The following is a 27,965-nucleotide window of genomic DNA, read 5'->3' on the forward strand; positions in this document are numbered from 1 at the left end:
TTTATTCTTTGGTACGACTCAGCAGGTCTTTGAACCACCGATCTCCCAGACTCAGAGCAGATACTCCAACCATAACAGCATTGAGTCTGGTGGTGTTTCGGGTTGAACGGGATCACTTTTAACGGGAATCCTGAAAACCTCCTTGTAATGGCGAAATGTGCTTTTGTAATACTGCATTGCACTTTCCAGTTCAGTATTTCAGTACTGTGACATCATCACTCTTATATTTTCCTTGTCTTCACATCAAGGCTGAACACAAAGTCATTCAGTTTATTGGAACATGCTCAATGTGCAACCGATTGATTCTATCCATGCAACTTCAAGGTCACGTAAATATGAGGCCACATCAACAAAATGCATATTTGTCCTCTTTGAACTGCTTTGCCACGTACACATGATTATCACATGGAGTTTGTACAGAGATACACCGATTTTTACTTTTGTTATTTTAAAACCTAAAGACTACCACTCACAGGAAAGTTCTTACTTCTTTCAGTCACACTACGGTTCATCAGGATTTAGCCTGCAATTCGAGGGTTATGAAGTACATCTTGGGCCAACGTCAATGTTGGCGAAAATAAGTTGCAAACAGATCAAGGTTAAAAAAAACAAAACAATAATAGAACGTCGAGGGAAGAGGTCACAGTCAACCAATGAAGCCCAAATGGTCGCAGCAAAATCCGCTGAGAAATTTTGCTGGAACATCTGTAAATATCACCGCAGGCTGAGATGTGGTCATCGACTACATTCAGCTTTCATGTGGGATACACGCGGTTATCATGGTTACTCTCACATGGGTCATGTGTGTGCGCTGAACTGCGGTTTCGCAAAACCGGCCCATTCGCTGTGATTTCCGTTTCACAGTCACATGAAATGGAACACTCAAAGCGCTTGTGGTGACAACACAGTTACGTGTTAGTAGTCATTGTTGGCTCAATGTAGCTATCTGAGCTAACCAAGCTCATGTTTCCTCTTCCTTTCAGATTTTTGCACCAGGTTGGGTTTGTGGAAACAGCAAAAAGGTTGGTTCATCAAAGGTGTTAGCAGGTTACAAGCAAAGAATCATCACTTTATCAGCAGGCTGAGCTGTTTGTGTAAACGTGTCACAAAGAATATGCTCGACCGACTCCAAAATATCCAACCATGTGATCACACACATATACATACAAACCAACAAGGAGGTGGGGTGGAAGCATCAGCCTGTAAAGTAGTCGTCTGTTTTCAGACAGACAGCAACACTGTTGTGAGAGGTTTGTGTGACGTGGGAGTTTTCATTTACTCATTAACTATTAACCAATGATTGTAATCTAACTTTAACCTCACATTGAATCACCATTATGCACGTGTAAATTGGACCAAGCTACGACTGGGTTTTGGAAGAATCTACATACGACTACAATAGATTATTTCTGTATTTACAAAATGAATTCACTGTTGCAATTAATATTGGTGCGTTGAGGTGTGGGGGGGATTGATTAAAAAAAATGTGTTAAAGTGATGGTATAGGAATTGATGATAGGCTAGGTTAAATAGGACAACGAGTCACCGAGGCCATTTGTCTCCTTAAAAAACAAAACAAATAAAAAGAAAATACCTGCAACTTGTATCACGAACTATTCACTAGGAACCAATTAGTCATTAATGGTGAAATTAATATTGAATTAGCTATTTTAGGATGCCTTCAGTGCTGTGCTGTCATTATTACAAATAAAATCTGAACTCTATCACCACAGCGATGAGTGAAAATGATTCAGGCAGTGACGCCTCAGCCAGAGATCTCCAATTTCAGCTGTTTGTTCCGACGAACTTCAGCGGCATGAAGTTCCTGCAAGGGGACAAAGTTAGAAAAACAAACAAACAATCAAAGCCAATGCAACTTTTGCCAAGCTCGTTATTCCTTCCCAGCATCGGAGCGCTTCGTGTTACTAGTACGTGCCCATACGTGCAAAAAAAAAAACAAAAAAAATTCAAACTGCTTGCCAGAAACAACAACACAGGCCGTTCCTTCGCTCTCGCGTGCGCCAACGTATTTTGCCTTTTCGCAATGTCATCGCAAGGAAAAACACAAAGAGAAGAGAAGAGAAAAAAAGAAAACAAAAAAAAAAACGTACGTGCGTGGCCGTACGTGCAAAAAAAAAACTTTCAAACAACCACACAGGCCATTCCTTCGCTCTCGTAAACGTCGACTGGATTGGGGCATTGTGTTTATCTCTAAATTCGCATAAGAAATCGAGAAATTATTAGAATACAGTCAGTCATCACAATCCGGAAGTCCGTACGTTGTAACCTGAAAAGGGGAACGCGCCTTTTCCCCATCGGCCACGCCTATGCAGCGTGTCTTGTCATTGGTTGGTAAATAAATGGCCAAAACTTGGGAACCATTTGTCCGATTAATATCAAACCTTGAAAAGGCACATCCACAGGTCCCCAGCAATATACCTGGCAAGTTTCAATTAGATCGGACCAGAGGTTGTCGAGAAACAGCGGTCACAGACACACACACACACACACACACACACACACACACACACACACACACACACACACACACACACACACACACACACATACACACACACACACACACACACACACATTTGTGGAATTATAGATAGACTAGCATAACCCGCACTCTTCGCGACATGTTGGGGTGGGTGTGTTTGAGAAAGGAACTGATGCAGAGTATCAGTAGTAATTTTACTTTATTGCAGTAAGTGGAATAAGATTTCACTGTTTCAGAACCATTTTTAGGTCATCTCTTCGAGCATGACCTAATAATATTGTTGTTGAGAGCAGAGGTGACGATCCGTCCGTCCGTCCGTCCGTCCGTCCGTCCACAATGAAGTTGAAGCGGGAGATCTGGTCATTAGTGATCCTGATAGAGGTCGATGAGACGTACACGATGGTATGACTTTCAAGGTCACCGAAGGTCAATGTCAAGGTCAAGGTCACGAGGCCTTTGAAGTTGCGAAAATGACGATTTTCAACATCTATCTCCTCCTACATTTCTCAAGCAATCTTGAATTTGATTGTAGCAAATGAATCTATGGGACAATATCTAAATTTTGATCGGACGGGATTTTCGATATTCGCTTTCGTTTTCGTGTCACGTGACTTCAAAGTTGGCAAAAAATGCGAAAATGACGATTTTCATGCGAAAATGACGATTTTCAAAATCGATCTCCTCCTACATTTCTCAAGCGATCTTGAATTTTATTGTAGCAGATGAATCTATGGGACAATATCTAATTTTTTTTGGGCCGGATTTTCGATATTCGTTTTTGTTTTCGCGTCACGTGACTTCAAAGTTTGCAAAAACTGCCCTACCTTGAGGAGGCTATATATTTTCTCGCAGAGATGACCGTCACTCCCACACGGGGGTAATTTTATTTCCTTTTTTTGTACCATGCACCTCATATGGTCTTTGAGATAATGTAAGCTGAATATCACGTTACTCGAGCGCAGAACAAAGTCGAAGATAGCGCGACACGAAACCACAAACTCGGAAATAATATACAAGATGTTAATTTTTTTGTCTCACCCCGAAGTGGATGCGAGACTATTGCAATGCCCGTGTGTGTGTGTGTGTGTGTGTGTGTGTGTGTGTGTGTGTGTGTGTGTGTGTGTGTGTGTGTGTGTGTGTGTCCACGTCCATATATTTTCGTTCTAAAAATGTTTTTCTCTACAACCGCTTGTTCGATCGATGCTAAACTTTGAACATAGGAGGAAACCCCCCCCCTTTCCATGGACAATATTTTATTAACTCTGACATCATAGGTCATATGGTATGGCAGCCATATTGGATTAAAGGGGAAAAATTTGGACATCATTTTCTCCGAAACCACTCAACGGGAAAAAATTTAAACTTGGAATATGTCATAAACTCCCAATGGGGTATATTGTGTGATGACGATGATGTCATCACTGAAGTCATATTCCTGCCATAATTGGTTGAATTGAAATCCTTGCCCAAAAAATCTGAAACTTCACTTATCTGATCTATGACCGGATGTGAGTGAGTGATTCAATCTATGACGTTCATAACCCATGCCAACAAAGTATGTGACATCGTAGGGTGCATGAATGATACGGGTATGTGGGCCATAATAGTAGAGTGCTCAGTTAACGATGGTATGTTTGTTCAACGTGAAACTATGTGCTCTCTACGTGTGCCGTTCCAGTAATGACCTGCCTTGTGTTCTTCTTTCATATGGCAGTGTCATCAAAACACAAAACACGACTGCCCTATGTAAAATAAATTATTTGATGCGTCATTGATGTAAGATCTTTCAGTGAGCTCAGCACCTTTTCTTGCAGGCGTTCCTTGAGTGCGGCAAGCAGTGCCTCACGGTTTTCCTGGTTCATTTCCATCTTGTAGGTGAGCCTTTCTTCAGCTACTCGGCTAAAGTTGTTGTTTTCCTCTTGCACTTTGTGGATGACGGAACGCTCATGTTCCCGGCGCTTAGCCAGTGCCATCAGTGCCTGTGTTTCCTGGAACTGTTCAAGAAGAGCAGCAGCAGCAACAACAACAACAACAACAACCGCTATGGCAGCAAAACTTTAATGGAGAAATAATAAAAGCAAAATAAAATGAGAGCAAGGGAAGAGCACAGAAAATTAACAAGAGTGCAGGACAATGTAGAAAGCAGGGAAGATTGGGAAAAGGTACAGGAAAGCAGGGAAGAGAATGCAAGAGTCGTGAAGCTTGGTAGGATGGTGAAAGTAGAATGGTGAATGAGATTGAAGGAAAATAGAGAAGAGTGAGGGAGGCATGGAACATTACGGCGGAGTATGAGAGGGATCAAGAGAGTGGTGAAATGCTAATTATTGTGATAAGTTGACTTTTCATTTCTTAATGAATGAGAAACAACCGCTTCCTTTGGGAAGAGCCCAGGGAAGGGGAGGGCAGAGTGGGAGAGGTGGGGTCGGGGTCAGAAAAATAATCCACCCTGTCTGCAGCAGGTGTCAGAAAACCACTTGCGCTGTGGCACGTGTACAGGTGAAAATGAATGTCAGGAATGAAAGTAGACGTAAACAAAATGAAAGATTAAAAGAAAAGAGCTTTATGAGAGATACAAACATTTGGTGAGGTTCCAGTTCAACATGGTTTCGTGAAAAGCTAATTTATGTGGTGATGAAGTCATCAAAGGCTTATTACCTGTCGCCGCCTCTGAGCATCCTTGAGTTTCTTCATGATGTGCTCATATAAAGCAACTTGCTTGCGGGAAGGTCTTGCAGTGATCTCCGGTGAAGAGTTTGTCGCCGGAGGCTTCAGGGTGATCTCATACGCTTGACCCGAGGCTCGTTTGTTCAGCTCTTTCACCTCCATGTCTTGCAGTGCAGAAAGTGGAGCAATGATGATTATTAAGGTAATTTATTCCAGGCTGGCATTATATATTTTAAGAAAACTCAGTCATTATTTCGAATGCACAGGCAGGCTGCTGTGTACGCACACACACATCCTACACCTTTTCATCATCCACACATCAACTAAGCTTTATTCTTCACATAATTGGCATTGTGTTTTGAAAAATCTCCTTCAACCAAAAATTGTATCCATCAAGAAACTCTTGACTCATCTGAATTTTTTGGGTTCCACTCCAGAGTTTATGGTTTTGTAGAGGTACAGCAGCCTGAAAAAGTATTCACCATACCAATAATGCCACATCTATATTATAAAAAGAGCTGGTGTCTGTCTGTTTGTTTGTCGTTTTATAATTTGAGAAGGGATCAACAGATTTTAATAAATCCAATGAGCGTAGAATAAAAAAAAGAAAAGGTCTGTTTGTGTATGGATACACAGGCACATGTATCAAAACTGCAAACGTCAACTTGTGACGCTGGTTATCCCCGAACAGAGGGAAGGATCTCCCAGGAATCCTTTTTTGTTCTGGTCCCATAGATTAACCATCGCAGTAAAGATTGGTATTCCTGTTAGTCAAGCGATGGGTCATTTATGCTAATTTACATGACATGTGAATTATGTAAGAACATTTTTTCCAAATGAACTTTTTTATTCATAACTGAAGAGATCAAACTGAACACTGTTGGAGTTGAAGGAGGTTACATATCAGGAATACCTGCAAAAAACATGCAGAAATCAAAATTCAGGTCAGGTCAGGTATGGGAGCATGTGCGAGAACAGCGCGTCTCTGCGTCCACTTTCCACCGGTACTCCAGGGGCCTCCGTCTGGCCATCCCCCAGGCAGATGCCAGGCCCATCCCCATCTCCTTGAGATGATGGTCAACCTGCTGCAACCATGAGGCACGTGGTCGGCCCACTGGCCTCCTCCACTCATGAGACTCCCTCGCTGAGAGAATCTGGTGAACAGGATCAGCGTCAGGAAAACGAGCCACATGTCCATACAGCTGCAACTGACGCTCACGGACTATGCAGGTAACAAATCTCATCCGAGTCTCTCTCAGCAACCGCTCGTTGGACACAAAGTCCGACCAGCGACAGCCAAGGATTCTCCGAAGAGACCTGGTACCAAAGGAATTAAGTCTCCATCTAAGATCCTTGGTCAGAGTCCAAGTCTCGCATCCATAGAGCAAGACTGGAAGTACCAAGGACCTGAAGACTCGGACTTTCGTCCTCCCGCACAGGTACCGGCAGCGCCACACCCCATGATCCAGTGAATCCATGACTCCCCAGGCCCGACCCAGACGTTGATTGACCTCTGACTCACAGCCAGCAGAGACATGAATATCACTGCCAAGGTAAGTGAATCTCTCCACGACCTCAACATCCTCACCACAAACAGACACAGACAGGACAGCAGCATCCAAGATGTCACCGAAAGCCTGGATCTTAGTTTTGACCCAGGAAATCCGTAATCCCAGCGGCTCCAACTCCTCATTCAGCACCTCGAGGGCCCCCAAGAGGATGTCTAAAGTCTCCGCAAAGATGACTGCATCATCTGCAAAATCAAGGTCCGAGATCTTGACATTCCCAAACAATGCACCACAGCTTGATCTCTCTGACATCCTCCTTAAAATCCAGTCCATACAAGTGCTGAAAAGTGTGGGGCCAGTACACACTCCTGATGAACTCCAGTAACAACTAGAAATAAGTCAGAGATGGTACCACCACACTTCACAGCACTCTCAGTACCAGAGTAGAGTTCAGACATCAGATCGATCAGTTTTGTTGGCACCCCACGAAGACCAAGAATCCTCCAGAGGGCATCCTGATTCACTGAATCGAACGCTTTACAGAGATCAACATAGGCTGCAAGCAGGCCCTGCCAAACCCTCGTCTGCGTTCGGTGAGGACACGAAGGGCAAGGATACGGTCAATCGTTGACCTCTTTGGTGTAAAGCCTGACTGCTCTGGACGCTGGTGCTCAAGCAGATGGTGGCGAACCCTGTCAAGAATTATCCGAGCAAAGACCTTGCCCGGCACTGAGAGCAGCGTCACCCCTCGGTAGTTGTTGCAGTCTTGGCGATCACCCTTCCCTTTCCAGAGAGGGACAACAAGGCCTCTCTTCCAGTCAGTTGGGATGATGCCTGTGTTCCAGGCAGAGCACAAAACTGCATGCAACGACACGAGTGCAGCATTTCCACCAGCCTTGAGAAGTTCAGCATGGATGCCACAGATCCCTGGAGCTTTGCCCCGTTTCAACTGGTTTACCGCAGCCCGTGTTTCCACAAGCGAAGGTGGACCACAGTTGATTCGAGGGTCAGCAACAGGGATTGTAACACCCTTGACGTCCAACTCGACAGTTGGGGGATCAGCCTGGTACAACCGCTCAAAGTAACCGGCCCAGCGGGCCTTCACTTCAGACTCCTCTGTCAAGAGCCTACCATTCTCTGCTCGAACTGCAGTGCTCCGAGGGATGGGCTTGGATGAATGCGCGAATTTCCCTGTAAGCGGGACGAGAATCACCTGTCCACAGGTGATGCTCTACCCCCTCACAGATTCCTCGCACATAGGCCTCCTTGTCCACCCTCAGTGCACGTACAGTTTTACGCCTCAGCTCCCTGAACAGCTCAGCTCTGCCATTCAGCCTGGCCCTGCGACTCTGGTCAATGGTATCCAGTGTCCCTTGAGAGACAAAATTTTTCTTTGCCCTGCGGTGAGCTCCAAGACATCCACCAGCAACATCAAGGACGGTGGTCTTGAAGGCACTCCACAACTCTTCAGGACCCCCCAAAGCACCCAGACCCCCCAAGTGTCCACTCAGCCTGTTCGTAAACTCCTCAGCTACTCTCTCATCCCTGAGCTTGCCAACATCCAGCCTAGGCTGGGATGGTACCATTCTCCAGGATTTAAGGTGCAGCTTTAGAGTTGCTTCAACAAGCCTGTGGTCAGTATTGAGGAACTGAGCACTCCGGTAGACCCTGCAGTTCTGGATCATCCTCCAACGACCGTCAATGAGGACATGGTCAATCTCCTTTGCCACACCGCCAGCGTTGGAATACCAAGTCCAGCGATGAGCTTGTGGATGCTGAAACCATGAACCAGCCACCCTAAGTCCATGACTTCTTGCAAAGTCAAGAAACTTAGTGCTATTCTGGTTCATAGTTCCTGACCCATGGGGACCAACACACTCCTCATAACCATCCCTCTCAGTTCCAGTCGATGCAGTGAAATCCCCTAAGACTAGAAGTGTATCTCGTCTGGGGCACTGATCAACCACAGACTCAAGTGTGGCGTAGAATGCATCCTTCACGGTGAGATCACTCGCCCCAGTCGGAGCATAAACAGAGACCAGGGAAATGACACCTAAGGAGTGACGAATCCTTAATCTCATGATACGCTCATTGACCGGTGTTACATCAATTATCATTGGGGTCAGCTTATTGGACACAGCTACAGCAACTCCTTGGGTATGGTAACCATTAGAGAGACCAGACCAATAGTAGGTGTAACCACCCACCATTATCTCGCCGCAATCCGGTCTCCGAACCTCAGAGAGAGCTGCAATCCCGATGTCCAAACGCTTGAGCTCAGATGATAACAGAGACAGGTGATCATCCTCTCTTAGGGGTAGAACATTCCAGGCACCCACTTGAAGGGACCACCACAGGTTAACCCAAGGAGAACGCCGTCTGGTGGACGACACCTCAGCACCACCCCGACACACTCTCCCGCAATCTGACCCAGGGATGTTACCGCGTGGTTTCCCTCCTATCATCAAAGATTGGGGGTCCCGAAGGCTTTGCCCCAATCCCGTCATCCGGTGAGCTGCCCTGCGAAGGGAAGCTGCACAGGAGGTACTCCCACGGAGTGGGTTTTCAGATTTTTTTGCGTTTTTGCGTTTTGCGGAATGAAGGGTTTTACGGTGGCCGGAGTGCAAATCCTGTCACCAACCTCCTCATAAAAAGTAACCCAACTGCAGGAGGACGCCTGCATACACAGTTGGGCACTAGATATGGATGGCCGTTGGCTCACAAGGAGCTCCTCTGCCCTTTGACAGGTTTTGTTTTTAATCCTGCTGGGTGTCCATATCCAAACACCCTCCTCACCAGAAAACCTGGTGGGGGAGACGGTTTAGTCGCCGACAACCCGACCATGGAACAGGTTAGTACAGGTTTACATGGTACCTGTAGCAGGTCACAGATCGAACCTGACCTGATCAAAATTCACTGGTTTTAAAAATATTCAGTCCCTCATGTCAGTACTTGATGGAAGAACCTTTTGTAGCAATGACTGCTACGAGTATTTTTGGGGAGGTCTCTACCAGCTTTGCACAGTGAGATTATGAAATCTTTGCCCATTCTTCATGTGAAAATTGTTCGAGTTCTGCCAAGTTTGATGGGGATCGTCGATGGACTGGAATCTTCAAGTCTCTCCTACTCAGTTTCTATCCTACTCAATGTGAAGCTCCTACTCAGTTTCAGATTAATGGCCGACTCAAGCAGGTTTTCATCAAGGATTCTCCTGCACTTCACACCATCCATTGTCCCTTCTATCTCGCCAAGCTTGCCACTCCCTGCTGATGAAAAGCAGCCCCATAACATGATGCTGCCACAACCATGCTTGACGGTCGGGGTGGTGTCGACTCAGTGATGTACAGTGTTAGACTTGTGCCAGACTTAACACTTTCAATTTAAAACAAAAAGTTCAATTTTTGTCTCGTCTGACCACAAAACCTTTCTCCGCATGCCTGCAGTATAATTAAGATACTTTTTCACAAACTTCAAATGAGCTTTGAGATGAGTCTTTTTCTTTCAGTGATGGCTTCTTTCTTGCCACCTGTCCATCGAGGCCAGCTTTGTGAAGGGAACGAGATATTGTTGATTGATGAACATTCACCACCACTACAGACATAGAGCCTTCATGTTGGATTTACAGTGACATCCCAAACCAGTTTCCTGCTTGCCCGGCTGCTGAGTTTAGATGGGCGTTCTGATCTGGGTAGAGTCTGGGTTGTACGATACGTCTTCCACTTCTTAATGATGGATTTCACCGTACTCAGAGGGATGAGTGAATGAAATCTTCTTATAACCCTCTCCTGAATGATGCTTCTCCACCACTTTATGTCTGACTTCTTTGGAAAGCTCCTTGATCTTCATGTTTGCCTTGTTGGTTGACCGAGTGAGTTGCACCTAAAACCTCCCTGGATAAGTGGAGGAGCTTAATTTTTAAGTTAAACCACTGATTACCTATGGGTGAAACCGAATACACTCATTTTGTAACCTTTCAAACAAATAATTTGCTCCTGAAGTAATTTAGGGATCATTGGGCAGAGGATTTGAATACTTATGCAACTGAGAATAATCTGATTTTCTCTGTCAATCAAACTTATTCACATTTTTTTTACTTTATCACTTTTGAGTAGTTTGTGAAGACTACATATATTAAGTTTGATTTGAAAGCATCATTAAATAAGCTCAGGGGGCATCAAAATGTGAAAACTGTGGAGGGGGATGAATATTTTTGCGGGCCACTATATATTGTAAAGGCCTCGGTGCACTGTACACGTTTTCTCCAACTTTTTTTGGTGTGCAACATAAAGTGGAAAATGTATGCTGAGAGTTGTGAAGGTCACAGACACATTGTAAAAAAAAAAAAGAGCATTTTATGATCCAATGCAGCCAATCAGCATGAAGATCATGATCATCAACAAGGAAAACATGATGTGGTGCTGGGGGAGGTGGCTCAAGAAATATGTACACTATATTCTGTAACTTCTCTGTCCTAATTGAAGCCTCAACCAACCATCTCATTGAGTGCTGTCACATGACAGTTAAACGATTGGCAAACATGTGCGTGCAGTTGTGAAACTGAAGGTTTCCCAAAAGTTGTGTAGTTGTTGTGAATATTCTTTGCATAAAAGTTGCATTGTGTACATTCGCTTTATAAACGATTGAAAAACGAGGCACAAAGGGTAGATCTTAATATTATTATTGCTGGTTAATCTTGAGGATATTTAGTGCAATTAAATTTGAATTGTTTCACTTTTGAAACACCCCGCTCCAAATGTGTCAGCAAGGGTCTCTACCATGGAAATGTATATGATTATATAGTTATTGCCTGGTAGTAATGATGAGTGCTATTGCCTAGGAGTAAGCAAGCTAGTAATGATGAACTTCATGCGTGGAGCACAAGCAACATTTTTCACCGAACATCATAACAAAGTCAATTAAATTATGTATCATGCTCCAAACGCTATTTAATTGTTTGTTTGTTTTTTTCTTCAGGAATTCAATCGCGGTGCTTGAGGACACCACTCATATTTAAATATTGAAACTCATAATTTCTGATTTGGTAATAATGAGTCTGTCCTCTGCTTGGTTGATAGATCCTCCCTCTGTAGTCATGAAGAGTTGTTCCCTGAGGAGGTGGCACAATAAAACACAACACAGCCAATGTAAATGCTGTAAAATTATTTGCAGTATTATAAAGTTTCACCTGTTTGTGGTAGGAGTAGAAACCATCACAAATTAAAGTATATAGAGGGGTCCTCTGCACGCCACACACCTCAACAGAATTACTTTACCCATATGAGGAAATAACAGGAGTAGCCAGTTCACTACCCCCCACCATCCTCACTTCATAAATGTGAGCAGGTACAAATTCAGTAATCAAATTGCACAAAGAAGTTTTCAATGTCAAGTAAATTTATGAAGACATGGTGACAATTTATGATGTGATTAATTCAAATCATTATTTTCCAGTGGTGAGGAGGGTTGTAGAGTTCAAGCATGATCATAAATTCCTTGAAGATGACTTTGGTCAAGGGCCTGGACAACCGACCTCGACTGCCATCACAATACATAAACTTGAACGGGCACTTGATAGAGCGCATACCTCCACCAGGCTGAACAGTTTACGTTTTGTATCCCACGGAAAGGCCGGACCTGGATCCGTACCTGAACCAAAATCGAATCAGCTTGTTCTTGTCATGTAACTGACTCATCCACCCAGTTTTGTCAGAACTCGTCCACACTTTTTGAAAAAACTTAAGCGATATCTTGTTTTTGGCCCCATCTCTCAACGTTGAAGAATCACTTAAATAATTAAAAAATTATCAGATCCGGAATCAGATCTTCACTAAAATTGAATCAATTCATCGTTGTCAAACACCCATTCTGCCCAACAAATTTTGTCCGAATCCATCCTTAAAAAATTTTGAGATGTCGTACCACATATCAATTTTTAGCCAAGTCTCTCAATGATGACAAATCACTGAAAAAAATCTCTTATCCGTATTCGGAACCGGATCTTCACCAGAATCGAATCAATTCTTCCTTGTCGCGCATCTAACCTGTCCACAAAGCTTCACCCAAATCCGTCCACAACTTTATGAGATATTGTAATTTATATCGTTTTTATCCCGATTTCTCAATGGTGAAGTATCTGAATGTTGTATTTAACTTCAAAAATTTTAACTTTTAAACTTTAAAAAAAATTATACTATCTGGATCCAGATTCGGATCTTCACCAAAATCCAAGAAATTCGTCCTTGTCACACAACCAACTTGCCCCCCAAATTTTGTCAAAATCCATCCACAACGTTTTGAGATATAGTGCTCACAAAGAGACAGTGGTGAAAACGTAACTTCCATTGTGGGGGGGGGGGGGGTTGGATGGGGCGAGGATCCATGGGGCAACCATGCTGGGTCAGGTTGTCGTGGTGTGTGTTGGGGTGGTGCTGAGGTGTCAACCACCAGACAGCAGTCTCCTTTTGTTAACCTGAAGAGGTCCCTTTGAGTGGGTGCCTGGAATGTCCTCACTCTAAGTGAGGATGATCACCTGTCTCTACTGTCATCTGAGCTGTCGTGTCTGAACATTAGTATTGCAATACTTTCTGAGGTTCGGAGACCAGATAGGAGTGAGATAATAGTTGGTGGCTACCCACACCTACAACTGGTCGGGTCGATCTGATGGTTACCATTCCCAGGGAGCTGTGTCAAACAAGCTGACTCCTATGGTAATTGAGGTAACACCGGTCAATGAGCATAATATGACTGAAGATTCGTCACTCTCTGGGTGCCATTTCCCTCGTCTCTGTGTATGCTCCAACTGAGCTGAGTGAGATCACTGAGAAGGAGACATTCTATGCCGTGCTTGAGTTGGTGTTTAATTCGTGCCCCAGGTGAGATACTCTTCCAGTGTTGGGGGGTTTCAATGCATCGACTGGCAGAGATAGGGATGGCTATGATACATGTGTTGGTCCCCATGGGTCTGGAACTGTGAACCAGAATAGCACTAATTCCTTGACTTCGCAAAATGTTGTGGACTTATGTGGACTCACGGTGGCTGGTTCATGGTTTCAGTGCCCACAGCTGCATCCCTGGACTTGGTATTTCAATACTGCTGGTGTGGCAAAAGAGATTGACCATTCTCGTTGATGGTCACTGGAGGTTTCTCCAGAAGTGTAGGGTCCACTGGAGTGCTCAGTTTCTCAGTACGGATCAGAGGCATGTTGTAGCAACTCTGAAGCTGTGGCTCAAATCCAAGAGAATGGTACCATCCCAGTCTCGGCTGGATGTTGGCATGCTCATGGATGAAAGGGTAACTGAGGAGTTTGTGAACAGGTTGAATGGGGTCTAAAGTGTTTGGGTGTTTCAGGGGACCCAGGAGAGTTATGGAGTGCCTTCAAGACGACCATCCTTGATGTTGCTGGTGGGTGTCTTAGAACCCAACGTCAGCTGAAGAGGAACATTGTCTCCCAAGGGACACTGGATACCATTGGCCAGTGTTGCAGGGCCAGGCTTGATGGCAGAACTGATCTGTTCAGGGAGCTGAAGAGTAAAACTACATTCGCTGAGGGTGGCCAAGGAGGTCTATGTGTGAGAAATCTGCCAGAGGGTAAAGCATCGTCTGTGTTTAAGTGATCCTCATCCTGCTTCCAGAGGAATCAGTGCATTGCGTTGCTCCATGTCTCTCCCTCGCTGTATTGTGTTTAGAGAGGAGGGTGGTGGCTCTTGACAGAGGCCTGCTGTGCCAGTTACTTTGAGCAGCTGTCCCAGGTTGACCCACCAGCTGTTGAGTTACATGTCAGGGGTGTTGCTAACTCTACTGCTGACAGTCCAATCAACTGTGACCCACCTTCATTGGTGGAAACACAGGCTGCGGTGAACCAGTTGAAAGAGGGAAAAGCTCCTTGGATCTGTGACATCCATGTTGAACTTCTCAAGGTTGGTGAAAATGCTGTACACGTGTTGTTGCATGCAGTTCTGTGCTCTGTTTGAGACACAGGTATCATCCCTACTGATTAGAAGAGGGTCTTTATTTCCCTGTCTGGAAAAAGAAGGGTGATTGCCAGAACTGCAACAACTACCAAGGAGTGATGCTCCTCTCAGTGCCGGGTAAGGTCTTTGCTCGGATAATTATTGATAGGGTTTGCCACCATGTGCTTGAACACCAGTGCTGAGGGCATTCTGGTATTAATGTAAAGGAGGTCAATGATTGACTGTATCTTTGCTCTTCGGGTCCTCACTCAATGCAGGCAAGGATCTCAGCAGGGGTTGCTTGTAGCTGATGTTGATCTCCACAAAGCGTTTGATTGAGTGAACCGGGATTCCTTCTGGAGGATTCTCGGTCTTTGTGGGGTGCCACCAAAACTGATCAATCTGATTTCTGAACTATACTCTGGTACTGAGAGTGCTGAGGTGTGGTGGTTCCATCTCTGACTCATTTCCAGTTGTCACTGGAGTTTGTCAGGGGTGTGTACTGGCCCCAAAACATTTCAGCGCTTGTATGTCCTGGATTCTTGGGAAGATGTTGGAAAGATCTACAGTAGCTATGGTGTATTGCTTCAGAATGTCAAGCTATCTTCCCTTGATTGCACAGATAATGCAGTCATCTTTGCGGAGGCTCTGGACATCTTCATGGGGGAATGAGGAGTCGGAGCCGCTGGGATTATGAGTCACTTGGGTCAAGACTAAGACGCAGGCTTCCAATGACATCTTGGATGCTGTTATCTTGTCTGTACCTGTCTGTGGAGAGGAAGTTGAGGTCAGAGAGATTCACTTGCATTGTCAGTGATAATCATGTCTCCGCAAGTTATGAGCTAGAAGTCGATAGACGTCTGGGTCGGGCCTGGGGAGTCATGGATTCACTGCACCAAAAGGTGTGGATGTGTGGTCCTGTCAGGACCTGTGCAGGAGAATGAAAGTCCAAGTCTTTAAGTCCTTGGTGTTTCCAGTCCTACTCTACCAATGTGAAACTTTAACTCTGACCAAGGATCTGAGGCAAAGACTTAACTCCTTCAGCACCAGGTCTCTGTGGATAATCTTTGGCTATCGTTGGTTGGACTTTGTACCTCACGACCATTTGCTGAGAGAGGCTTAGATATGATTTGTTACCTGTATAGTCTGTGATTGTCAGCTGTGGCTACATGGCCATGTGGCTTGTTTTCCTGATGCTGATGCTGCTCTCCAGATTCTCTCAGCAAGCCTCATAAGTGGAGGAGGCCAACGGGCTGACCTCATGCCTTGTGGTTGCAGCAAGCCGGCATTCCAAAAAATCAATTTCTGCAGGCATGGGTACTACCAAGGGGTAATGTGTTTCATGTATCAGGAATAAGCTCCAGGAGATGGGAATGGACTAAGCAGAGGCCCCCGGAGTACCAGCAGAAAGTGGACACAGCAATGTGCTGCTCTAGTGCATGCTCCCATACCTGACTTGACCTCTGCTCTTTCAGCCCTCTAACTCTCCCCAGCTCCTCCAGGATGCACACGTCTTTTTCAGTAACCCTCTCAAGGTTAAATTCCCAAATTACAGGCTTACTGTATATCTCCACTCATTTGTTCCTCTTTTCTCCCACTTGTGGAACTCCAGGGCTTCAAGCAGCCATTGCACCATTATCTCAGAGAAAAAGATAATGGGTAGAGATGGATGATGATGTTTTTGCACCCCAATCAATCACTACCCATATTTATCTACCCCCATTAATCCTACCTAACACAACCCGCTCACTTGCAGGTTAATATGCTTCCAATCCTTCCTTTATCTCTCGCTCTGGATCTCTCTTTCTGCTCATTATTTCTCTTACTTGTTATGTCCAACTGTGTCCCCACTGTCAGGTTGAGCCTTTTTAATCTCTCACTCTTCCATGAGTCCACATCTTGTATACACCTCGTAATAGGCATCCACAACCATCCTTGACCATGTTGTCGAATGTTGGCCAAGGCCTTCACTTTTTTTCTTCTGCCCTCAATTTTTCACTTTTAAGTTTGTTTTCTCCATGGCCACTTGAGCCATTGGCACAAAAACTTTCAACATTGGAATGTTACACATGGAGAATTGTTTTTGACAAAGTTACATGGTAATTTGATGGAAAATGCGGCCGGCATTCCAAAAAAATCAGTTTCTACAGGAATGTGTTGCAAAGTGTTTCACGTATCAGGAATAATTGGCCTCAACCTCACTACGCCCGGCATCATCTGAAAAACATGGTTAGGGCTAAAAAAAAAAAAAGCTAGTTTAATATGACTCTTGTCTTCTGAAGTCTTGAAAGCTGATGGACTGTCACACTGAATGAGAGTAAGAAAACCACAAAAAAAATACTTTTGGCAAAGATAGAAGCAAAGAGAAAAATAAATGAGAAAGAAAGAAAAGAAAGAGTAAATAATACTCATTATAAAAATAAAAATAAAAATAAATGAACAAAGGCCATGAAAGATTATGGTAGATTTGGGTAGAATGGAGGTGAAGATAAACCAAGGTTTTATTCACAAGGAAAATGTTTTGTTTTTTTTATAAAGAAAGGGAATCTAATGCACATTTTATTCACTTTGAAATACAGGCCTCACCTTGAAAGTGGTAAATGGACTTTTGAGGTGGCTCACTGTAGAAACAAGAGCAAAGGATGGAGATCATAGATAACTCCTTCATCTTGTCCTTGTAAGCTGCAACAGATGGACTAAATCAGGTACAATTAACGCAAGACAAAATTGAAGAGGGAGCTGGACAAAATACAAGAAGGAAAAGAGCAATCAGAGATAAAACTTTAAGCTATAAGTAGAAAGTTTCAAAAATGAAGTTGCATTGCCAAACTGACTGAATGTATGAACACGGCTAAGGTTGGTGATTCACTGATGTGGACCCATGGTCGAGTTTGTGGTTCCTCCATTGGAATAGGTTTTTGGCTGAAAGGATCAAAATCTCGATGAAAAATTGAGTTGAGCAGATGGTCCAGTTTGTTCGAAAATCTCTCAATAGCTTACAAGTTAATAAGGTTTTAATTTTAAGTATACAACTATTTTTTAAGTTTTCAATGAAAATAAAGTTCAGTTTCGGGTGTTGTTGAATTAGTATCATTGACACCATCCTTTAAATGTGAAAGTAATAATTTAGGAATAGCTTGTGCTGGTCAATGGATGATTATTGTGTTTGTCAGTTGACCAACTATATATCGCCCCTGTGTTGCCAACACTGCACCAACATAAACTAGTCTAATATAACCAGAACATTTTGCCTCAAATTTAACCATGTTGATTTTGAACTTTGAAGGTGGATTATGGGAAAACTTGTGTGTGCTGAGGTGCACTTCATTCACATGTGTGTAACCATTCCTGAATGTGTATTTCACCCACATCACCTGAAGTTTGAGGTGCCCTGCTCCCAAAGGTACCTGCTTGACAGCAGGCCCAACTCGTCTTAGGCATGGTTTGATAAAAGTGTCTAATTTAACATAACGTTTTCATGCATAACCATAAGTTGATTGCATTCCTTGGATGTGCATGACTGTATTTCTAAGTTAGAGACAATCATCTGATATTTCAAAATAAATATGTGCAGTCTCTTCACCCTGTGTGTTTTTGGTAAGGTCACTAATCACTACTAACTGATCACACTTTTTCTAATCACTACTCCTTATAGAGGAGGATAGTCTGGGTATGATGGGTATCCTGCTAGTTCACATCAGGGATGTACCTAGTATTTGGCACCTGGGGCAGACCCTTCCTTTGGCACCCCCCCCCCCAGCAAACAGGTAATCTGCTTGGCATTGTTATAATAAAAACACGTCTTCAACCACAGAGAAAACATCACCAAGAATAATTTTCAAAAAGATAACAGAAAATCCAATGTCTCGGAACGCCGGCGATTGCACGACTCATTTCCGTGGTGATGTTTTTCCTGCCCATTAACTATTTAATGGAGGAGATTAACTTTTCAGAATGATAGGGTTAACCCATAAAGCTACCATCGTGGCCGAGATGTGTATACAAATGAGTTTAAACTGACGTCAACTCAAAGAACGCATCATGACCTTTCCTGCAATGCAAAATGCTCTGGGAACTGATGAAAACTTGCTTCTAATTGGTGGAGAAAGCTGATGACAAAAAAACAGCATTTCTCGGATTGTGCTTTATATTCAGGGGTTCACACAATTTTTAAAAAGAGATTCTCCAATGAGCGTCAGCAAAAACGGTTTGGTACTCACAGAAACAAAAAATGTCAGCTTTGAGCATGCTCGTCTGCTTTCCCAATCGCCCCTCCGATTTTTAATGCGCCACTCAGTCTTGTATGCGTCTTACTCCTCTGTAAGCGCTCTCTCAGAACGTACGCTCCAGACAAGACACTCACAAACCGCTCTAGTGTTTTCATTCTGGACGCTCCTGATCCTCTTCATCCTCTTCACTCGCGCAATCTCCTTAGTCTTCTTTTTTTAATCCTAAAAGTTATAAACTTACAATACAACTTATAAATTATATTGTTATAATTTATAAACTTAATTTTGTACACTTAAATTTTGAAATCACTGTAAATCAATTACCAGAATTATCATGGAAGAATCTTACCGACACGAGCTGAGAAAAGCCCCTCTTTACTGCATATCTTACCGACACGAATCTTACCGACACGAGCTGCCTCTTCGCTCATGTGTTCTCCTTAGATCTCTTGTTTTTTAATCTAATAAGTTACAAGTTATAATATAAATAATAAACAGAAGAAAAACAATAGGTTATCCAGTCCATTTGACTGGATACCCTAATTATATTCTTATAATTTATAGACTTAATTTTGTACACTTAAATTTGAAATCACAGTATATCAGAATTATTACAGAAGCATCTTATCTACACTCGATGAGGAAACCTTGAATCAAAAGCCTCTGCTGTGCGAGTACGCTTTTGAGCTTTCTGTGCATATTTGAAGTATGCATTTAGTTTTTTTAAAGTTTTTTTATTACCATGCACGAGTACCTGAGTACCAGTTATGTGAACTGCTGTTTATATTGTCTGCTGCTATCGTGCTTTATATGAGGACTCTTGAGGATAAATTAAAAATATAATGATGGTTTTACGATGATATAATGATGGTTTTAGTTACGATGATATAATGATGGTTTTTGTTCTGAGTTACTCTCTTTATTATTGGATAAATAATAATATTATAATGCTACTTGCAACTAAAACCATCATTATATCATTATACTGGTATTTCAACTCTCCCAATGGCACCCCCCCCCCAGACCCCCCATAGTATGCCAGTGGTTCACACACAAATTAATTAATCTAAATGATTCGACAGGTTATCTATATGAATAAATGTCAGTGTGTGTGTGTGTGTGTGTGTGTGTGTGTGTGTGTGTGTGTGTGTGTGTGTGTGTGTGTGTGTGTGTGTGTGTGTGTGTGTGTGTGTGTGTGTGTGTGTGTGTCAGTGTGTTTCCTCCATAACTCTAAAATCCTGAAACCCAATGGCCTGAAACTTTCCATGCATACTAAAGGAACTCCAAGGGAGTGTATTAATAAAAATTGGGTGTTTGCGTTCATTTAAACTCCCCTTTTGAAGGTAATTAACAGCCTTATTTAATTATCCATTATCAAGGCGTCATCCTTGGTCAGCCACTGAGACAGCTCTCTGTCAGCTTGCTGGGGTCTTAATTCGCCATTTTGTTTGGCCTGCTCAACAATGCCTCGACTTGGACCAGGCCACAACGGTTTCTTAATGATAAAGCGCTCAATTTTTTTTTCTTCACTATGCTCACTCATATCATTGAATGCCTCATCTTCATACCTAAGAATCACTGGATACATCGCAATGCTTATAAATGCTCGGAGACACCAGCGTCCATGAGTTTATTTAATTTATACACATGCGAGAAGCTCTAGAATCCCTTAACCTGAGTAAAATTTCGAAATTTAAGCTGCAGAATTCACCTTCACAGCAGTTCCGACTGCTAAAGAGTATTCATTTGTCCAATTCACACATTGTTTGACACTCTCGTTAGTGTTTAATACTATTACGAATTTTGGTCCGCCCGGCGTGCGATCGGCCACGTAACTCAAATCGCGACCACGTCGCCCACCGGAATGGACAATTCAGTCGTGACCCTCCTTGGAACTATCGCCAGGAGCTAGTCATGGGTCGGTCTTTCGACCCCACCACAATCGTGCCAATCGGCCACCCGCGCAGGATAGGGTTGTTTGCCAAACTCGACCGACCTAAGTACCTGCGCGGGTAGTTAACCGGGCGATCGTACCTCGCCGCTGGCCGGCCTAGGACACGAACCACTTAAGCGGTCCGTTCCGTGCTTCAGTGATAACCGAGCGGTGTTATCGCCGGCCCCGACGGATGTGATTATTTACCGGGTGCTTACACCCTTCTACCAATTCCTTCCGTGATGCAAGATGGAACTTTCAAACAAAGGAAAGGACACAACGAAATGGGGAACAGTTCGACAAGCACGTTTATTTCACACACACACACACAAGGCAAGCACATATTCACAGCCATACAGTAAGAATGCAAGGAAAGAATTACTACCGAATACAAGCAAAGGTTTATTTACATGCACTTAAACAGTTTCTACTTTACAAGACACGGCGCCACAACACGCATTCACACAAAAGCAAAGGAAAGACCCCCTCAAAGGCAAGGGAGTCAGACTGGGCCCGTGGGCCTAATGCGCGTGGAACCTGGATGAGCGGCCAGGTCCACGAGACCGAAGGGTCCTACCCGTGCCCTCGTGGCGTGATGACGGGCAAGCCGCAACGTCAGCGTAGCTGCGCCTGGCTTCGTGCCCCTGGCGGGGTCGGCGAGCTCTCTCTGGCACTCCCCTTCTGCCTTTCCCGTCGGCTTCGAGCTCCGTCTCCCGACTCGACTGCCCTGCCGACACTACAGACTTGACTTCGTCTCCCGACACTCCGCCGCTGCCACTCCACTGCTCCCACTTGGTTCTCTGCCGACGTACTGCGCACCTTGACTTCCTGCCGACATACTGCGCACTTGATTTCCCACCGACGTACTGCACCGCTCCCACTTGACTTCCCGCCGACGTACTGCACCGCTTCCACTTGACTTCCCGCCTGACTTCCCTCTGACTTCCCGCCCCGAGCTGCGCCGTGCTCGCACCTATATATCCCGGGGGAGGGCGTATATGTAAATTTCTGGATCACAGCGGGTTCGGAGGCAGGGCTATGCCACCCGATGCTCAGTAATTGGTCAGATGAAATGGGGGCGTGAAGCATTCCTGATCCGATTCTTGAAGCGAAAGGAATGCATTCACAGCCCATGGCACGACATGTGGTAGAAAGGCGGAGGTGGTGGGAGTTTGGTTGTTGGCGGGCGTCGTTTGAGAATGGCGGTGAAGCGATGTTTGCAGGGTGGAGTTGTGGAGGTAAAGAGGCGAAGGTGGTTGTGTTTGAGTTGTTGGCGGGCGTCGTTTGAGAATGGCGGTGAAGCGATGTTTGCGGGATTGAGTTGTGGAGGTAAAGAGGCAAAGGTGGTGGTGTTTGAGTTGTTGGGGGATTATTGGTCCAAAATAATGATGGAGAAAAGAAAAATGGCTATCTCAAAGGATCGCAGCCCTGTGAACACGGGAATTCCCTCTAAACAACGGTGGGGAAATCTCACTACACAATTACTTATCGTCATAACTGATCTAAGGTCCTTTATGGTGTATTGCGAATTTCCACAGCCGTAACAATACGACCAATCGGCGATCCCTAATTGCTTGCCAAAGCCTGCCTTTCCTTATCAACCGTTGCATTGGAGTGTTTTCGTAAGTGCTTAAGCCACTTAGCGAGCGCTCCACAAGCTGCTTGGATATTCGTTTGCAAGCCATGGTGATACATAGTAAAAAAATACCCACACCGTCCCTCTGCACAATACAATCAAAAATACATCTAATGACGTACTAAGTTCAGGCCCCACCTGCCTGTGTTGCGCCCCGTGATGTCGCGTGGTGCCAAGCCTGTCGTTCATTATCAACAGATGGATGGATGGAGAGAAGGAATCGATGGATGAAGGGAAGGAATCGATGGATGGATGGATGGATGGATGGATGGATGGATGGATGGAGGGAAGGGATGGATGGATGGATCAAACGGGTGTTTGTAAGGAATGGCAAGACAGTAGATGGCAGTGTAAATGACTTTTTGTCAGAGTTGTTGTTTTTGAAAATAAAATTACAAATTGACATTCAAGACAATGTCAGGTGATAATGTAAATGAAGTACATATATAAATGAGTGTTTCATTGTCTTCGTTAAATCTGACAAAAGTTTTGGAATGTGACCTTCACCTCAGAGCGGTCATGCTGAGCACCGCCCAGAGATGCTTGGAGACATACCCTCTGGTGGAGTACTTTAGAGGTTATTAGGGGAGAGTTGTTTCCAAAACCCAAGCTCATTGCAGAGCTGCAGGGAATGTAATGGCAGATGAAGGAAAACCAGGTGGGAACTCATTTATTCATTCATTCATCATTCATTCCTTACACCTCATGTTCACTCTGTGAGATTGGAGTATCATGCATTCATGAACAACTGTGGAACTTGCTGTGAATCCATTTTCCATCTCATCCATCCCTTTCCTCCCTCCATATATCCATTCATCCATCCCTTCATCCCATCCATTCATTCCTTCCCTCCATCTATCTGTCCCTTCATCTATCCTTCCCTCCATTCATCCCTTCCCTCCATCCGTCCCTTCCCCCAATCTCTTCATTTGTCCTCACTCCCCCACCCCTCCTCTCTCTCTCTCTCTCTCTCTCTCTCTCTCTCTCTCTCTCTCTCTCTCTCTCTCTCTCTCTCTCTCTCTCTCTCTCTCTCTCTCTCTCTCTCTCTCTCTCTCTCTCTCTCTCTCTCTCTCTCTCTCTCTCTCTCTCTCTCTCTCTCTCTCTCTCTCTCTCTCTCTCTCTCTCTCTCTCTCTCTCTCTCTCTCTCTCTCTCTCTCTCTCTCTCTCTCTCTCTCTCTCTCTCTCTCTCTCTCTCTCTCTCTCTCTCTCTCTCTCTCTCTCTCTCTCTCTCTCTCTCTCTCTCTCTCTCTCTCTCTCTCTCTCTCTCTCTCTCTCTCTCTCTCTCTCTCTCTCTCTCTCTCTCTCTCTCTCTCTCTCTCTCTCTCTCTCTCTCTCTCTCTCTCTCTCTCTCTCTCTCTCTCTCTCTCTCTCTCTCTCTCTCTCTCTCTCTCTCTCTCTCTCTCTCTCTCTCTCTCTCTCTCTCTCTCTCTCTCTCTCTCTCTCTCTCTCTCTCTCTCTCTCTCTCTCTCTCTCTCTCTCTCTCTCTCTCTCTCTCTCTCTCTCTCTCTCTCTCTCTCTCTCTCTCTCTCTCTCTCTCTCTCTCTCTCTCCCTCTCTCACCCCTCTTCCAACTTTCATGAAGTGAAAAAAAATATGTGGTTCTACTAAGATTCCACAAGTAGTTTTGTTGTGGTTTGGAGGTGGTTATGTTGGGCTGTGGAATTTGTTGTGTTGTGTTTTCTGCCCGGACTGTCAGGGAGTGTGTGGGTTGGGCAGATGAGCACTTTATTGGTATTCGTTTGAATTTTGGGATTTGGCTCGGGTTAAGAGATTATCGTGCTCATCGCATTTTGGTTGGGAAATGTTAGGTGGCATGAAACACTGGCATCTCCAGGTATTTATAAGTATTGCAGATAGGGTGCGATTGGCTCTAGGGTCTCTTGCCCTGAGCCAAGTTTCAGGGTTTGGACTGCGGAATTGGGCTTTGGGCTGATTCTGGCTGCTGGGGGGGGGGGAGGTGTTTGTTTGTCTGGCTCACAGGTTATTTGGCACTCTGAGCATCTCCGGTGGTGTGTGACCCCCTCGGAGAGATGCAGTTCCAGAGCGGATAAAAAGGGTGGCAGCCGCAGTTCAAATTGCATACCTCAAGGGAAGTCCATGTTACAATCTCTTTAAAAATGGTGCATGCTGTTTCAGAGTCATGGCATGAGGCACATATGGCTGCCGAGGAAAAATCCTGGATGGGTCATCGTTCCGATGCAGGATATTCGAATGGCCCATTTCACAGAGCAGGTACTCATTTTGCCAACCTCATATAATTCATCGTCCATATACTGATGTTTCCCAATGTGCTTGTCCTGCATTTTACATAATATGTACTTTCCATGTCATCAGTCATAGAGGCTGGATAAAATGTTTGGCCTGGCATCACATGTGAACTACACTAGTCCATGAGAGGAAGATTATGTAGGAGTGATGCTGTTGTGGGGAAAAGTAGAGGAGGTCAAGGAAAGGTGCCATTGTGATAGTTACTTTTTAATTCAGAAGGTATCCATGAAGGAGAAGACAAAAAATGTAAGTTAAAACTGCTCTAAAATGATACGTGGGTACCATCCAGGTGGGTGCTGGGTTGAGAAGGAGACCGATAGGCTTGACAGTGGTAGTATTGATCGACATCAGTATCATTGAGCTGATTACCACCACGCTGGACACATCAATGTTGCTGAATCCACAGTGTTTGTGTCATCATATTTGTGTTTTATCTTCAGTAGAAGAGGCACTACTGTATGCATGTGCTCTTTATTGTGTTTTTTATTTGGGGGGGGGGAGGAAGGAGGCATTGCGATGATAGCTTGGATGCCACATGCTCACCTTTTGAGTTGTCATGTGCTCACGATAAACAAGCAGGCAGACATTGCTTAAGTGATTGCAGCATTCATCAAATGGGGCAATCACATTAGGAGAGGCTTCTCTCTGCCAGCATTTGCTGATGGAATTTAAAGATGAAACGGTATCTTTCACAACATTATGCCGTTCTGTGCCGGCACCGTACCTAATGTCCAAATTCCTGCCTTAACCAGCTGTGCGGTTCATGTCAGTTGTCTTCAAGCAGTGGCCCCCAAAAGAAGAAGAAGGAGAACCGATCCTTTTTGCATCTTCGGACGCACAGGGCTGCCGAGGTAGTTTTTCCATTGGTTAGGAGGCACAATCCTGGACGGGTCTCCACTCTGACGCAGGATGCTCGTAAGGCTCATTCTTCCCAGAAAGCTGGTCCTTATTTTGTAGACCACGGAAGGATGACAAACACACTCAACCCACCTGGTGTTATTTAACGGTAAGACAGGGCTTTGAACTCAAGACCCTGAGCTCTAAGTCATCCACCTTTACGGTTGAGCCAACACGAGGCTTATGTTGTTGTAAAACAAGGATACACAAGGATACACAAGGAAGTTGCAAGCAGAAGAAGGCCATTTGGCCCATCAAGCTGCATGTGCTACATCAACACCACATTAATTAAATACAACATTTTATCACCTTAAATTCACTGGGGGTGAGAATGTCGGCATGGAGGAGTGGGGATAAGGACAGTGGGGGCAAAGCAAGCACAGACATCACCAGTGTTTTATACACATGGACAACGTGACAAAAATATTATTATTAAAAATGATAAATTAATTGATTTTTTTCAATTTTTTTTACATTTTATATCATTTTGTATGCAGTACATTTTTTTGAAGTTGGGGGGGGGGCTTGTTTGGGGCAGGGAAGGGTGCACCTTTTGATGAGACCCTCTCACAGACAGCAATCATGACCACAAGTATTCCAACCGACTATTCCTACCAACATGAATGTACCCTTCTATCCCCAACGTTCCTGTAGGTACCAATATTGGACTCAAAATTACTATTCCTGTTGTTGGTCCTCTCCGGGGGAGGGGGGGGGTGTTCCATGCATTTACTACTCCCTGACCGAAAACCCCCAGCCCGACTCCGACCATCTCTTAACTCTCTTCTTTACTCTGAAACTGTGTCCCCTGGTCTTGTCACTGTCCATTCTGCTGAAAACAACTCTTCAAATCCGAGTTCCCTGACAAGGAGCTTCAATGCAGGAGGAAGATATTAAACAATGGTTACCAACCTATAGTTTTGCCCGTGAAGTTTGTCCATGCTCGATTTCTATCCTTTTAAAATGATGAGGATCAACCAAGGAAGCAGCACGAACCTCTTTTTAAGTCTTCGGTATGACTTGTCCAGGGTTCGAACCACCGACCTTCCAGATCCAAAGCAGAGGCTCCAACAATTGATGCAACGCTGTGCCCTTGAGGCACAAAGAGGATCCAGCAGCTTATGGCTGGGTCTTGGGGAATCGAACCCAGACAAGACCGCAGAGGGACATCTTGGGTTTTTCATTTAGATTCGACGGACACCGAAAATGACGTCACGATAATGCAATCCCAAATGAAAAAGAATCTGATCCTTTTTTACATTTGAGATTATTATTACCAAAGGAAAAAAAATGTTTATTGAATAATCGGTCGAATGGTCCGAGATGAAGATATAACGAGATCCGTGAGATCCACAGGCGAGCGGTGGATGCGCCATCAACCGACGCCCTTTGGGTGTGGCTGCTTGGGGACCGGACAAAGGACACGTCAACACCCGATGGCCGTTCAGCGCCTACATGCGGGTCCATGTCACCCCGGTCTATGTTCATACCCAGGAGTCGACCTGGTCCGGCACACGAAAAGGGCGATACCTGAAATCTCTGCAGCTCAAACCCCAAGGAGCGATGTGGAGGACGGGGGACGCGGTCTCGCACTAAACCCTTCCATCAATCCATCGAGAAAAAGGAGAAACCCATCGGGGTAGCTCTTACCGGTCATGGTCTTCGACATTTTGGATGTAGATCGTGTGCTGGCTGCTCCGTTGGGTCGAATCGTGGCTCTTTGTGGGAGGTTGGGATGGGCTGGGAGATGATGGGATGGGATGTGATGCGATTTGCAGGACTGCTCAGGGTGGGGAATGATGGAAGGAAAACAGGGTGTTGGGGGGGGGGGAGGGGGAGGCATCCTACTAACAGGTCTTCTTTTATTTGTGATATACAATTTAAATATATTGTTCATATTAGTAAATATGTTTTCCATTGTTTAACATTCACTGGTTAATGAAGTGACGAGGTTTATTGAACCTTTTCAGATTCGACCTCCATCCCCCTCCTCTCCTTCATTCCCCACAACATCATGGCACGTTCCAATGACATATTAACCCTTTCGGCTCTCTCATGGACGTGCTATCCCAACATGGCTGTAATTATCACGAGGCATGCAAGCCCTTTTGCTTTCCCTCGAGCTAACAGCGCACGCTTGTGGGAAACCCTCGAGGTCTTCGGAGACCCCATCATGTTGGCCACTTCCTCGTGGCCAATATCCGAAGGTTGAACGTCTTGCCGTCGGTATTCTGGTCTGGGGAGGATTTTTTTTTTGCTTTGTTATTAATTACATTATTTAATTAACTGGGTTCGGGTTGGCCTGCTCGATCCCCGACCGAAGCCCAGGCTCATGGATGTGGACGAACACGGGTTCAAATCCCGCGTAGCACGTGTAG

The 27,965-nt window shown here is 44.6% G+C and overlaps 1 protein-coding gene across 1 annotated transcript; it reads right to left on the reverse strand.

The window, feature by feature from the left end:
* Nucleotides 1–256: 256 nt before the first annotated feature.
* Nucleotides 257–27,391, reverse strand: LOC147020078 (stathmin-2-like). The gene is made up of 5 exons (XM_085895093.1): nucleotides 27,238–27,391; nucleotides 17,212–17,307; nucleotides 5,159–5,331; nucleotides 4,306–4,497; nucleotides 257–1,825 (listed from the first exon to the last, which is right to left on the reverse strand). The coding sequence occupies exons 1-5, from the start codon at nucleotides 27,254–27,256 to the stop codon at nucleotides 1,766–1,768; spliced, it is 540 nt and encodes a 179-aa protein (XP_085751219.1). The 5' UTR covers nucleotides 27,257–27,391; the 3' UTR covers nucleotides 257–1,765.
* Nucleotides 27,392–27,965: the final 574 nt, after the last annotated feature.

The sequence above is a fragment of the Eptatretus burgeri genome, chromosome 9 (genome assembly GCF_056783735.1).
Source record: "Eptatretus burgeri isolate ZD-2024b chromosome 9, Ebu_testis_v1, whole genome shotgun sequence".
In the NCBI taxonomy this organism is placed as follows: Eukaryota; Metazoa; Chordata; class Myxini; order Myxiniformes; family Myxinidae; genus Eptatretus; species Eptatretus burgeri.